The sequence below is a fragment of the Cotesia glomerata genome, linkage group LG9 (genome assembly GCF_020080835.1).
Source record: "Cotesia glomerata isolate CgM1 linkage group LG9, MPM_Cglom_v2.3, whole genome shotgun sequence".
Lineage (NCBI taxonomy): Eukaryota > Metazoa > Arthropoda > Insecta > Hymenoptera > Braconidae > Cotesia > Cotesia glomerata.
The window spans coordinates 8,033,899-8,048,942 of NC_058166.1; the positions used below are offsets into that span (position 1 = coordinate 8,033,899).

The window sequence follows — 15,044 nt, forward strand, 5'->3', positions numbered from 1 at the left end:
TATGTGGATTCCTATATAAACTCATGTAAATTTTTAACTTCCCGCTAAGAAAATCGAAGATTTTCAAAAATCTGGAAGTTATAGGTTTTACCCCGTTTTTCGAAAATCGAGTTTTCATCAGATCTCGACGTTTTAAGGTCCTAGGAAGCTTCCCTGACTACTCTCGCGAGGTTGTCACTATGTCTGTATATATGTATGTGTGTGTGTGTGTGTGTGTGTGTGTGTGTGTGTGTGTGTGTGTGTGTGTGTGTGTGTGTGTGTGTGTGTGAAATTATGTGAACCGCTTATAACTTTTGAACGGCTGATTCGATTTTATCGCGGTTGGTGCCATTTGAAAGGGCTTGGCCAAACTTAGTTTTTGAGTATAATTTGGACCGATTCGGATCAGTGGATTTTGAGAAATCTTAAAAAAACTAAGAAAAAAAATTTTTTCAAATGTGGTTTTTTTTAGATAACTTTTAAACGGCTCCACCGATCGATTCCAAAAACTAATCAGCTCTAGACAATAAAAAACCACGTCGATTGCCACCAAACTGGTCAAAATTGGTTGATTCGTTCGAGAGATATCGTGAACGAAAGAAAACCGAAAAAAGTGTTTTTTCGGGATTACTCCGAAGTTTTTGATTCGATCACTGAAAACCTGAAAATAACTTATAATGATGATAAAACTGCGTCGAATACCACCAACTGCATGGAAATCGGTTGATCCATTCAAAAATTATTGCGGTTTCAAAATTTAAAAATAGTGTTCTATGAAACTTCTATCAGACTTTTGAACTGGGAGAGCTCAAATGCATAGAAATATTATCTCTTTGAACTCAGTGAGCTCAAATTATCACATAATTCATATTTTGAGCTAGAAAATCTCAAAAATGTCTTAAGTACAATTTTAAGAGCTCAGGTATGAAATTAGCGGGAAGTTGCAGGGATGGCCTTTAGGGTGAACCGTTTTTCTAATTTTTTTGATTGGGGACTGATTAAGCCTTAGAATAAGCTTGTATAAGTTTATATCTGACTAGCATACTCAGCCCGCTTCGCTGGGCTAAAGCTCACTTTAATGTTCATCTTCATCTTCATTCTCTTCCACTTTTCTTTAGCGGGAGAAAATTCTCACCTGCGCCAATGTATATGTCGGTTAATAGAACATTTACTTTGTTATTTATATATAAGCACATCGGACTCATCTCAATATCAGCGTTAAAAGTACCAAGCAAGGCTCGAGCATTGTAAATGTAAATAATCTAAATAATCTGAAAATTTTAACAATAAAATCAAAGAAACTTATATTCTACCTAATGTTCATGAAATTTTAGAATAAAAAGTTCCAAATACTCTCTCAACATCATCAAATAGTTCACATTATTGATATAATTTATTTGTGTGACTATTTTATGTTTATTGACAGATGGCAGATGTGAAGTTAGTTGATTTGCTTTTTGAATAGATTTTATCTTTTAGTCTATACATCGAAGTGCCACCTAGTGGCGATTTCCGTCAGTGAGGATAGCATAACCGTTTTTTCCATAAAAAAATACATCAACATACTAATTTTCATGACAATTAGTTGAACGATACGGAAGTCAGTACATTTCAGCGCCACCTGGTCGCGAGTTACGTCAATAGGGATAGCATGAAAACCTAGAAGGTTCTCCGTAAAAAAATAAATATATATATATATATATATATATATATATATATATATATATATATATATATATATATATATATATATATATTAGGGTGTGCCAAAAAAAGACGATATTTTTTTTTTTCACTCTTAGCCCAAAATATGATAGGATATGTCTAAACAAAAATTATGTCAAAAGGCCATCTCTTAATTTCAATTTTAAGAGCTCCTTCATCGAACTTTAAGTTTTCCCATATAAATAACATGGAAAGTACGGTCTTAAACAGTATTTTACCCTGCAAGCTGTGAAGAAAATTTTTTTTGATAAAATGAATGATTGGACCTTTTTAAGCATTAAATTTCTGAGAAAAATTTCATTGAGTCATAAAGCAATCGTCGTTATTTAAGTTTTTACGGATCTTTGAAATTTGAATTTTTGAAAATTTTACGTTTTTGCATTTAACAGCCAAACTATTGGAGATAGAAAAAAAAAAATTAAATGGCAATTTTGTAGTTCGTTTGATGCTCTATAACAAAGTTTTTAACAATTTTTGTATAATCAATAACAAAAAGCTACAGACCTACAAAGTTTTGTTTTTATTATTTTTCACTTTTTCAATTGAACTATCGATGATATAGAACAAAAATTTAGTGTAAATTTTTAGTATATCAAATTTGCAACAAAATTGTATAGGTGAGATTTTTCGTATTATTGATGGTTAAAAGTTACAGGCTCAACAAATTCTATTTTTATGATTTTTCATCTATATCATGTAGTATATCAATAATATATATAAAAAATTAATAATAAATATAAAGTACATTCAATTTTTTACAAATTTATGCTTGGTAAACTTTATATACTGTCTGCAGTTCAATATCGTTACAATATTATTGTTACTTCAGTAATGTTTTGCGTTAAAGAAATATTCAATGAATACAAATTGAGTGATTATCGAGACAAATGGTTAATTTTTTAATCAGCAAGATTGAGATTCCTAGATCAAAAATTGTTTACTAAATTCCAGTAAGAATCAGAAAAACTACAATAAGAATTTGTGAAATAGAACCCTCCTTCAAGTTGATTACTATGACTAGATTATTATAATTTTGGTTCATGATAAAATTTACACGATTAGATTAAATAATGATGATAATAAATTTATAATCACTTAATAAAAATAACAGACAAAAACGATTATCATAGTTTCAATCGTGTAGTTAAATTTTTTTTTATTTCTTTGAATAAGTAGCTACAATTTTATTTTTGGTAACGTAAGGAAATTTTTTTCTGTGTTCTTCGACAACTTGCAATAAATATTGTTTTTGTTCTTCATTTCTCGTTAAGCAGTTGTTGTAGTCCTGGATTAATGCAACACCTCTTTCAGCGAGATCGTTGACAACTTTTAAGTCTGAAAACACAGATTTGCAATGTAGATAATCTTGATCAAATGCCCAGAGCTCTGGATCCTTGTCCATAAATTGATACGGTAATTGATACTGCTCAAACAAAAATAGAGATTGCTTGCTAGCAAAATCTTCGATGTTTTCGATAATAATAAGCTTACGTCTTTGACGATAAATTTTTTTGAATTCGAAGCATTACTTTCTCGCGTTTTTATTGCAGTTACGGTTTGTCTCTTAGCATGTAAGGAAACTCTGTCATCAAACAAAGCTAACCCGACCAACTCTTCTGACAAGTACCATAAGTGTCTTGAAAATGTCACCGTTGCTGCTTCAGACATTTTTTTATGGACAGAACGGAATTCATAAAGATTTTTGATCAGATTCAAATCTTGATAGGATGACTTTATCGCAGAAGGTGCATTAAATCATGAAACCGTGTAGAAATTAACTAGAAATAAGCAGACATATCTCAGTCCATTTACTTCAGTTGCATTGACTTTAAACTGTTTTTTAAAAATGAAGATTTTTAAAGCATATAGAGCCTTAGCCATCCATCTTGCATGATGATTTGGTCCTGGAGCTCTAAATTTGATCCCGTTTTTCGGAGTACCACCTAAGAATATTAACACTAATTCCAAAAGCTCTTTATAATCATCTCTGTCATGCTTTTTCTGGAATATAAAAATGTTCATTAAGTTTTAGAAAATTATTTCAAAAATTACGATCAAATTATACATTACAACGAATAGTCATTTGTTATCTGAAAAAACCACTATGATCTAGTATTAAATCTCATGTCAGTTTTCAGTATTAGTTAAATTCGACTACTAGTCAAAAGTCTAAAGGAGCAAATGAATTTTTTTAATTTTTTAGTGATATTTGAAAGGCGGTACTTTCATCAATAACTGCTTGAACGAGAGACAAAAAATAGTATTTTGAAATGTTGAGTTTTTAAACGGAGATTCTAAAATTTTTTAGGAGGAAAAACGATCGGGAAATTCATTAATAATGGTCTGAGCTGCATTCTGACCGAAAAAATATCATTTTTTTTTAGTTTTATTTCGATCCGCACGACGTTTGGTGGTCAAATCGTTGATAATTAAATTAAAATCAATACACTGATAAGAAAATTGACTTGAATCGAGAATAAAATCTTGAACTATTAAAACTATTTTGAAGAAAATGATTTTTTTTGATTCAAGAGAAAAAATTATTGACCAAAGAAAATTTCTTGGCTTAAGAATTTTTTCTCTAGACTCAAGAAAATCAGTTTTTTCAAAATAGTTTTCATGGTTCAAGATTTTTTCTATTGAGTCAAAAGTTCACTTTTTTATCAGTATAGTTTTGTATTCTATTACAAGTATCTTAACAATAAATTATTGAGAAAAAAAATTAAAAGTTAAAAATATCCGTATGAGGAACTGGAAACTTGAAAATACCTTATTGATTCTTATGGGTAAAACTATTTTTTATTTAAATATACTCGTTCAAATTCAATTGAAATATTCAAAAAATTCATATATTTCTTAAATTTTCTTATTTGTATAGTGCTCTCAAACTATGACTTAAGACTATACTTTTTAAAGTAAATGTGCGAACATTAATTAATAGAAATGATCATTATAATTTAAATTAACTACCTGCAGTTCAGTTACGATGAAACTAATTATTTCGTCTTTTTTACCGTGAACTTCTTTATTTATAATGGAATCTTGAATACCAGTCTCATACTTTGTTTGGTCTATGTTCTTCCAAGAGTTTTGGAACCGTACAAAAATCGGTACATTAGGAGAATTTGATCCTGGCCAAACAACTTCAACAACGCTTCTCAAAATCAACTCATATATGTGATGTCGACATGCCAAATATAGTAATGGCTTTTTTAGCATTTGTTCTAAGCGACTGCATGTTCCTTTATCAGATCCTACAATAAAAATGATTAGAAAATTAAATAAAATTCGATACCAATTGATACTTTCGAGAATATCAAAAAAATTTAAGAATTTCGTACACTAAAGTATTGAAAATAAGTCATACACCGTGTACGTGAAAGACATGGACCGGAAAATTTTTTCTTAGTATAATAAATAGGGTGTGCCAAAATTCAATCCCCATGAGAAACCTTTTAAAATTGGAATTTTGAGTTCTGCTTTTAACAGGAGCTGTGTTTGGGCATTTCCTAAGATATTCTGGATTGAGACAATTTACATGATTTTCATAGAACTTTTAACAGGAGCTTTGTTTGCTCATTTCCGCTGAAATTTCCGCATTTGAGCCGGAAATGCCCAAACAAAGCTCCTGTTAAGAATTCTATGAAATTCAAATAAATTGTCTCAACTCAAAATATCTCAGAAAATTCCCAAACTCAACTCCTGTTAAAAGCAGAACTCAAAATTCCAATTTTGAAAGGTTTCTCACAGAAATTGAACTTTGGCACACCCTAATAATAAAGTAATAAACTAATTAATTCAATTTCTAGTTTTAATCAAAGTGTATAGAGTAGAAAATCATCGAAAAAAAAATTTTCCAAATATTTGCTGATCTTTGAGACGGTCTATAGACTTCAATCATTTTTTAAAACGTCATCATAAGACTCTTCTAGAGAATTTCTTTCTCGTCTTTTTGACTTTATTTCAAACTCTGTTCGATTATTTGGTGCTAAGTTATCGTCGGTGAGAGTAAAAAAGTCTTTTTTGAGTTTAACAATCGATTTCTCAGAAAATAATGATCTCCGTAAGAGTAAAAAGAGGGTCTTGAAAACTACAAAATATTCTGTACAAGCGGTCAACGGATGTTAATAAAAGAATTTTTTCGAAATCAAAATTTCGTCTAAAAAAATTTGGATGCGTATTTATATTCAGATTACTTAGTATCAATTAAGATGTAATGAATAATTGGAGGATATTTTCTGTAGTTTTTGAATTTTAAAATGCCCTAAAAAAACTCTGAACGTTTTAAAGCGCTGGGATTTTTTCTCATAAGTACCCGTCAAAAATCAATTAGATCTTTTTAAATTATAAAGATATCTTTCTCAATTTGTATGCTCTTTTGAACATTAAGTTATCCTTACGAAGCAACATTTTCTCTTTCAACAAATGTCAATTGTTGTAGAGAACACAAAAGGTACAAATTTTTCGAAAAAGAAAACTTGAGAAAAGAAATTTTCTTTAATTTTAACAGAATATGAGCAAATTCTTGGAAGTTTTTTTTTGTCATTTTCTTATGATTTATATTACCTCAACACTGTTCACGCTCAAAAATTTTAAAGTTCAGATTTAAAAACAATACTGTATGATTATTTTCCTTCAAATTAGAGGCTTTTTAAAATCACCAAAAAATTTTAAATTTTTGTTTATTTACCTTAATTTTTGTAATAAGTATATTTACCTGTGTTTGTAGGACAAGTATCAAAACACATTGCTTTAATACGATCCAAGATGTTCACGTAATAATTACCGTAACTCCTATTCTTTCCCGCTTCACAGCATTATTTATATTTGTAAAAATGCTTACCGTAAGATGGACGGTGTGGCTTAATGTATATAGAATAAGCGAAAGGAAATTTAGTATAGACCGGATAGCTCAAATGGTAGAGTAGCCGACATGTCTTCGGAAGGTTCTGGGTTCGAATCCCAGTCCGAGCTATCTAATAATTTTTTCTCGCATATTCTATAAACTCACATTAAGATGATCCTCTTCACATTCCTTTCTCAATCCTTTCCTACCAATATCCTGTTACGTGAATGTGGAACGCTTCACGTAATAATTACCGTAACTCCTATTCTTTCCCGCTTCACAGCATTATTTATATTTGTCCATTCATTTATAATTTCCTTGATAGCGATAGCTTGATTTAACCCAGTCCCACGATCAAGCTTAGGTACTCCTAATAATTGCTGAGTATTAACACCTGATAAGATTATTGGAAGTCTTTCAACTTTGTCCCGGCCAGTTATATCAGGCAGTAACTTCCCATCCCAATGGATAACAACGCATTGAGCAATTCTCAAGTCAGTTTTTAAATCTTTGGCAATTTCCTTTCTTAATTCTATCCGATTTCGATGAACCGTACGGTGACTTATAGAGACATCATTTAAATTATGTCCCAAAGCCGATGCAATAGCGAAAATAAGATGTGTCGCTTGTCTACTGGTAACGTTAGCTCTATCCATTGCTGAAACAACTTCCGGTGTCATTAATTTTTTAGTTTTGGTTCTAGAGGTAGTTCATTAGAAAAGTCAGAAGTAGTAGAACTATTTGATTGAGTTGATGCAGTAGAAGCAGTAGAATGTTGTGAAAGAGGCAACATAGAGTCTATAAATGGAAATTTTTAAGAGTACAAATTAAGGAAAATTGAGAAAAGAGTTCAATTTCATCAGCTCATGAAAGAGATCACTAAGAAAAAAAAATTGATTTTGAAAGGAATAGGCATTGTTGTGACAAAAATAGACTTATTGAAAATTTTCATAACTTTATTTCTTAGCTGAAGAAATCCCAATTATTATCATAGCAACTTTCTCGTTGAATAGTATATTACACACCTAGGGAAGTAAAGTAAGAAATGTCTCAGATCACATGCAATTGTTGGCCGAGGCGAAGCCGAGGTCAACAAACATGTGATCTGAGGCTTTCTTATTTACTTCCCGAGGAGTGTATACTATTTTTTTGTCCGACGAAGGCGGAAAGTGGCAACTTAGTTTAGCGCAGCGGGACGAAAGTTGCCACTTTCCGCCCGGAGGGCAAAAAAATAATTTTATTTGATTCGGAAAAAAAAACAATCTTAGAAAGACAACTTGCGAATTCACATCCAAAATTGTTTTTTCCCAAATCTAGAAAACTTTTTTGAACAAGAAAGTTACTGTTAATAAAATTTTAATTTCTTCAGCTAAGAAATGAAATTGATGAAAAGTTTTATCAAATTAACTTTTTATTGCAACATTAATATCGTAAAACAATAAATGCTTAGAGGGCGTTAAATGCGAATTCCTTAGGATAATTTGAATTTAAATTTGAATATTGGCAGCAATAACAACTTCATTTTTATAGAAAACACATAGTTCAATGCAAATATTAATATTTATAGAAACATAAACATAAAATATTGAGAATTTATTTTTGTGTAATAATTTTTCTGGGTTAAATTGCGATTAATTGATATTGAAAAGGAAACATATTTCTTTAGAGTCTAAATATATAATCAAAACTATAAAAAACTTTTTTATCTGTTTTATTTGCAAAGTAATTATAAATTTATTATCATCATTATTTAATCTAATCGTGTATATTTCATCATAAACCATAATTATAATAATCTAGTCATAGTAAACAACTTGAAGGAGGGTTCTATTTCACAAATTCTTATTGTAGTTCTTCTGATTCTTACTGGATTTTAGTAAACAATTTTTGATCTAGGAACTGCAGACAGTATATAAAGTTTACCAAGCATAAATTTGTAAAAAATTGAATGTACTTTATATTTATTATTAATTTTTTATATATATTATTGATATACTACATGATATAGATGAAAAATCATAAAAATAGAATTTGTTGAGCCTGTAACTTTTAACCATCAATAATACGAAAAATCTCACCTATACAATTTTGTTGCAAATTTGATATACTAAAAAATTTACACTAAATTTTTTGTTCTATATCATCGATAGTTCAATTGAAAAAAGTGAAAAATAATAAAAACAAAACTTTGTAGGTCTGTAGCTTTTTTGTTATTGATTATACAAAAAAATTGTTAAAAACTTTGTTATAGAGCATCAAACGAACTACAAAATTGCCATTTAATTTTTTTTTCTATCTCCAATAGTTTGGCTGTTAAATGCAAAAAACGTAAAATTTTCAAAAAATTCAAATTTCAAAGATCCGTAAAAACTTAAATAATGACGATTGATTTATGACTCAATGAAATTTTTTCTCAGAAATTTAATGCTTAAAAGGTCCAATCATTCATTTTATCAAAAAAAAAAATTTTCTTCACAGCTTGCAGGGTAAAATACTGTTTAAGACCGTACTTTCCATGTTATTTATATGGGAAAACTTAAAGTTCGATGAAGGAGCTCTTAAAATTGAAATTAAGAGATGGCCTTTTGACATAATTTTTGTTTAGACATATCCTATCATATTTTGGGCTAAGAGTGAAAAAAAAATATCGTCTTTTTGGCACACCCTAATATATATATATATATATATATATATATATATATATATATATATATATATATATATATATATATATATATCAATTTTCATAAAGATAGGTCAAATAGTTTCTGAGTCTATCGATTTCATATATATACAACATCCTCTTATGTATGGGGCATTTCATGCCAAATCGACCACTTTTTACCCCGACCTTTTGCGATTTTTCTGAAATATCGGTATCTTTCTCTACCCCATTGAAAACAATTTTCAAAATTTTTTCAAATTTTTTTACCCAACTAAAAAAAGTTACGAGTTGTTTAAAAAAGATAGCTTTTTTTTGTTAAATAACTATAATTTTTTTTTAAATTTACTTATTAAGATGTTTATTGTTGAAATTTTTCTTTCCAAATGTACTTTTTAGAAAAAAAAATAAAAATAATAATTCGGATTCATATTCAACGTTTTTTTTTTTTTTAATTTTGGAAAAAACGAAAATTTTGGGATGATTGACATTTTTGATTCTTGACTTTTTTTTTTTTATTAAAAAAACTAGTATTTTCCGCAAATTTCCTTAAATTTTCAGTGTCATTTTTTTTCTTTCTATACTTTTTTTTTAGAAATGAAAAAAAAAAATTTTTTTTTTAATGTTTATTTTTCGTTATACCACTCTAAAAATTCTTCAGCAGATTTAGAAAACTTCAAAATCCGAGAAAAAAAAATTAAAACAAAAATTATGAATGAAATTGTTGTTTGATCCATTTTAGAGCAACGGATGCTCTCAAAAATTTTGGGGTATTTAATTTAAGGTAGTTAGGCCCAAATAGTAAAAATTCAAGAAATCTCCCAAACTCCGTATAGAAGTATTTAAATACATAATACACACGCTGTTAGAAAAGTGTAGCAGGATAAATATTGTAAATCGGCCCCCAATGACAACTTCTATTCAAAATCATGTTATAGTATCAACTCGTTGTGCGTATGCAATTTACAGGAATTTTTCTGCTGTATTCCACTTTAATCTAGAGATATGGTTGTATGTATGATTATCTATCAAACAGCCATATCTTAAAAAATAATTGAGCTGGAGAAATAAATCCAAAATGAGGTTGTAGAAAACGTTAAAGAGTATATTCAGTATTTTTTTTAGATTATCCGCAGATTCGGTAAAATCTGGCACCAAGTTCCGTTCAAATCCGTTGTAAACGGAGCCCCAGACTACCGACTGTGTTTACTGTAAGCAGAACGGTATTTTGAGGTTGCAAAATTTTATTTAATTTTACGGTACTTTTTTTTCCTAAATTGTTTACTATAACAGTAATTTATAACTTTATTTTACCGTATTAATTAATTATATTCGCTTATAACAATTAATTTACTTGAAATTATTAAATTTTATCAGCACATACTATAGCAAGCTCAAAAATTTCGATCCTGACTTTTTTTCGATGGGGAAAGGTCAGCGCCACAGACTAAATAAAATAAAAATGTGTAGTAATTCTCCTATAGATACGCAACTATACTAAAAAAAGGTAATTCAGAGCTTGCATCTACGGCCGTCAGAGCGCGCTGAAATTATTTTTACATAAACTGTAGCTTCAAGGGGATAGTTTGCCATGAAAAGTGCAGCCAACACGAGATTTCAGTTAGTACCGGAGAAAAATGAACTAAAATCTTAAAAGGGTTCACTGTTACGTCCGGGTGACGATAACACAATTAATTAATCAGTTCCTTAAATTTGAGACTAATCACCGAAGATTATATGTCTCGGGAGGCGGGAACCGCGCTTATAGGTAACTGCACGCGGGCTTTAGTTGACAATGAATTCACGAATTTATAATAACTTGGCGAATCCCGGCTCTATTGGGGTATCCCTGTTGGGGTAGGTCTGGGCACAAGCGAAAGAGAAGGCGAGTGAGTTTGTATGGAATAGAACTGAAAAAGGATTATACCTGTGAGAGTAAAATACCGTGTTGTTGTTGGGTCCTTGTCCGGGTACCTGAGCGTCAGAAATACTAGGGTCGCTGACCGATAGTACTGATTGGCGACTAATTAAGTAAATGGTTGAAATAATTATTGAAAGGTATTGATTGATGAATCCGCAATATTTAAGCAAATTACGATTGTTTATTGTGATAGTTTTTGAATACAGAGACAACTATCAGTGATTGACTGGTTGGAATTCAGAATTTAATTATTTGATGGTTGTAAAATAACTTAACATTAAATATTTATTTATACCGGATCTGGGTGTTGAAAAGAAATTATAAACACTTATTCGTGGTTTTGTCGTTTATTATATAAAATATCACAGTTTAAAATTAGTGAACACTTGACTCTTGTTAACTATCATAAATTTAACTTCTTAATTTATTTGAACTATTTAATTAAGTAATACGAGACTTATTATTAAATTAAGTATTTGAAATTACTGTAATTATAATCATAAAGACGAGTTATCAATATGTTGGAACCATACACAACTATCAATTTAATGTTTTAATAAGAGCGTTGAGTTAATCAATTTTACCAAGATTTGAATACGAGCTCAGATTTAATTAATTGCATGAATTTGTTGATCTATTATTTTATCACAATAAAAATTATTAATGACGCGATAATAGTTAGTACGAGCGATGATACGAGTGAAGAGCACGGAGGAGAGTCAGAATGCGAACTGAACTCAGCAGTCATAAGAGAGGCTTGAATAAAAGCAAGAGATTATAAGATTATTTGCATACCTGGTGATCAGTGACATCACCTCATCCAGGTATGACAACGACTTGAACTGAAGACAATTTTAATTAATGAGTCATGCAGGTATTATATTATTAAGACTGAATATTATTTAATCTCTTGTGAATGCTGATTGAACATGTAAAATAATTTATATAGTATGTAAAGCATGATCCTGAGATACCGGCATAACAACAATCGAGAGGTTACGTTTTTAATTATTATTATTAACCAACATTTTTTATTAACCAATTATTATGAAAGACAAGAAGTTGGTACCTGAATTTCCGATGATGGAAAATTATCCTGGATGATTTGGTGAGTTGCATTGCACAAAGATGCACTGAATTAATTTATGTGTACTGAGCACGTGTGGCCACCGTGTGTAGAGCAATTACGCCGGTTGGCGGGCAACCGTCTATTTGCCTTGGGGAGTTGACTATCAGGGTGCGCGTCAATCGCAGCACCACTGATGCAGCAGAGTGCGGATTTACCAAGTGTTCTGGCGCGAACATTTGGTATTTACGCAACATTCCGCCCGCCATCAGGAACAGGGTTGCTGATTTAGTCCTGGAGTGATCCATTTGAACGGTGAGATGATTGGAGATGTCCTAGGCATCTGGCTTTGGAGCAAGTGGTAGGAGTGCAAGCTTGGAGATTGGTCGAGTGAGAGTGGCATTTACTGTTTGAATGGTTACCACTCGAGTCAGGTTGTCCTTCCCAGGGTGCAGCGCAATTACTTTGGCTAATGGCCAATGTGTTGAAGGAGTTCGTTCATCCGTGAGCAGAACTAGTGAGCCGAGTTGAATGTCGTGGCGAGCCTGGTGCCACTTGGTACGAGCCAACTGACGTTGGATATAGCTGTTGGACCAGTGTCTCCAAAACTGTTGAACACGTTGTTGAATGAACTGCCATCTGGATAGCCTTGAGACATCCGTGTCCATGAGTGAGGGTTCAAGGATGGCGTTGAGTGGTCTCCCGATAAGAAAATGACCTGGAGTGAGTGATGATAGATCCTGAGGGTCATCTGATAGGGCCTCCATGGGTCGTGAGTTGAGAATCGCCTCCACTTGCGTCAGAAGAGTCGTAAATTCCTCAAACGTGAATGATGATTCTCCAATGGTTCGAGTTAGGTGATGTTTTATTGATTTCACAGCTGCTTCCCACTTTTTACCCATGTGAGGGGCTGCTGGTGGATTGAACTGCCATGTAATCTGGTGTACTGTGGCCCAATCGAGTAGATCTCTTGATTCCTGAGTTCCTTGGACGAAGAGTCGTTTGATTTCCGAGTATGCGCCTTGAAAGGTTGTCCCACAGTCGCTGTAGAGTGATATACAGACACCTCGACGGTGGATGAAGCGTCTGAGAGCTGCAATGAATCCTGATGATGAATAGTCACTGACCAGATCCAGGTGGACTGCTGAAGTAGTTAAGCAGACAAACACACAGATCCAGCCTTTGTACACCTTTGATCCTCTTCCCTTCCAAGATTTGATTGATACTGGACCAGCGTAATCAACTCCTGTATGTGAGAAAGGTGGAGATGGAGTGACACGTTGGGCTGGTAACTGTCCCATCAATTGTTGAGCTCGAATACCTCGATGTCTAGCACAGACGAGACACTTGAGAATGTATGAGCGTACAGGTTGACGTCCACCGATGATCCAGTATCGTTGTCGAATATATGCTAGCGTAATTTGAGTTCCACCGTGCATGGTACGCTGATGAGCGTCAGAGATGATGAGCCGAGTCAGAGCAGCATCACGAGGTAAAATTGCAGGGTGCTTTTGCTGATCAGAATCTGGAGCATTCTCCAGTCTCCCTCCAACACGAATGATGCCATCGGTGTCTTGAAAGGCAACCAATCGTGCAAACGGGTGATCCTTGGGCCATGATGCTTGTTTTCCGAGTAGTTGGAGCTAAGAATGAAAGTGAACTCGCTGAGTCTCCTTGATGCAGAATTGAAGTGCGAGGTTGATTTCTTGGGATGAGATTGGACGGACCAATGTTGAATTTGGCTTGTGCTGGACCATGTCGCGCACTCTCCAACAGATTGCTGTGACTCTGAGCATGCGCAGCAACGGAATTGGGCGTTCCATGATCTTCCAAGTTGATTCTAAGGGCTGAGCTGTAACGTAGAATGCCTTGATTGGGCGTTCTTCTAGTTGATCATCTGCATCGAGGTGAATTGGGCTGGTTGGCCAGGACGATGAGTCTCTGAGTAACCATGGTGGGCCAGACCACCATAATCGATGATCCTTGAGTTGAACTGTTGTCAAGTCTCGAGTTGCGCAGTCTGCTGGATTGTCTGTGCCAGGAACAAACTTCCAGTGGCCATCTGGAACTAGATCTTGAATAAATGACACCCGATTCCTAACAAAGTCTTTCCAGCGAGACGGATGCGAGTGTATCCACGTGAGCGTGATTGACGAGTCGGTCCATAGGTATGTTGGCACTTGAGAATATTCAAGAGTTGTCTGGCAATGCTTGACGAGTTTTGCCAACATGTGAGCAGCTGTGAGTTCCAAGCGTGGAATAGTTAATTGTTTCAACGGTGCCACCTTGGTCTTGGAGCAAAGCAGCGTAACCTTTGCTTCTTGAGAATGATCTGCTGGTAGGACCTTGATGAATACTACTGCCACCATCGCCAATTGCGATGCGTCGGAGAATCCATGGATTTCTAGAGTGGAAGTCGTGGACGAGTGGATCCATCTGGGAATCTTGATGACGTTGATCATGTTGAGTTGCTTTTTGAATGATATCCACTTATGCCGGATCAGCTGACAGTGGAGTGTCCCAGCCGAGTTTCACAAGCCAGAGTTCCTGCATGAACATCTTAGCTTGAATAATGATTGGTGATAGGAATCCCAGTGGATCAAAGATTTGAGCAATCTCTGATAATATTGCACGCTTCGTGCATGGTTGAGTGGTGCACGATGGTAAATGTTTGAATGAAAATTGATCTCTGTGTGAAGACCAGTACATCCCCAAAATCTTGGTGCTGACTTCTGGATCCTCGATTTTGTATTGTGTAATCGCTTCCGCACGATTGAGTTGACGTAGTCTGCGATGATTGCTTGCCCATTTTGCGAGTGGAAAGCCGCCCGCCGTGCAGAGACTT

General features: G+C 33.1%; 2 protein-coding genes across 4 annotated transcripts in view; both read right to left on the reverse strand.

Moving 5' to 3' along the window:
• The window catches only part of LOC123271496 (head-specific guanylate cyclase), a 296,342-nt gene that overhangs the window by 160,805 nt on the left and 120,493 nt on the right, over positions 1-15,044 (reverse strand). The window lies entirely within an intron of this gene.
• Positions 2,639-3,452, reverse strand: LOC123271503. Its single transcript, XM_044737851.1, has 2 exons — positions 3,196-3,452; positions 2,639-3,127 (listed from the first exon to the last, which is right to left on the reverse strand). Exons 1-2 carry the CDS (start codon positions 3,370-3,372, stop codon positions 2,861-2,863), a joined length of 444 nt encoding a protein of 147 aa, XP_044593786.1. The 5' UTR covers positions 3,373-3,452; the 3' UTR covers positions 2,639-2,860.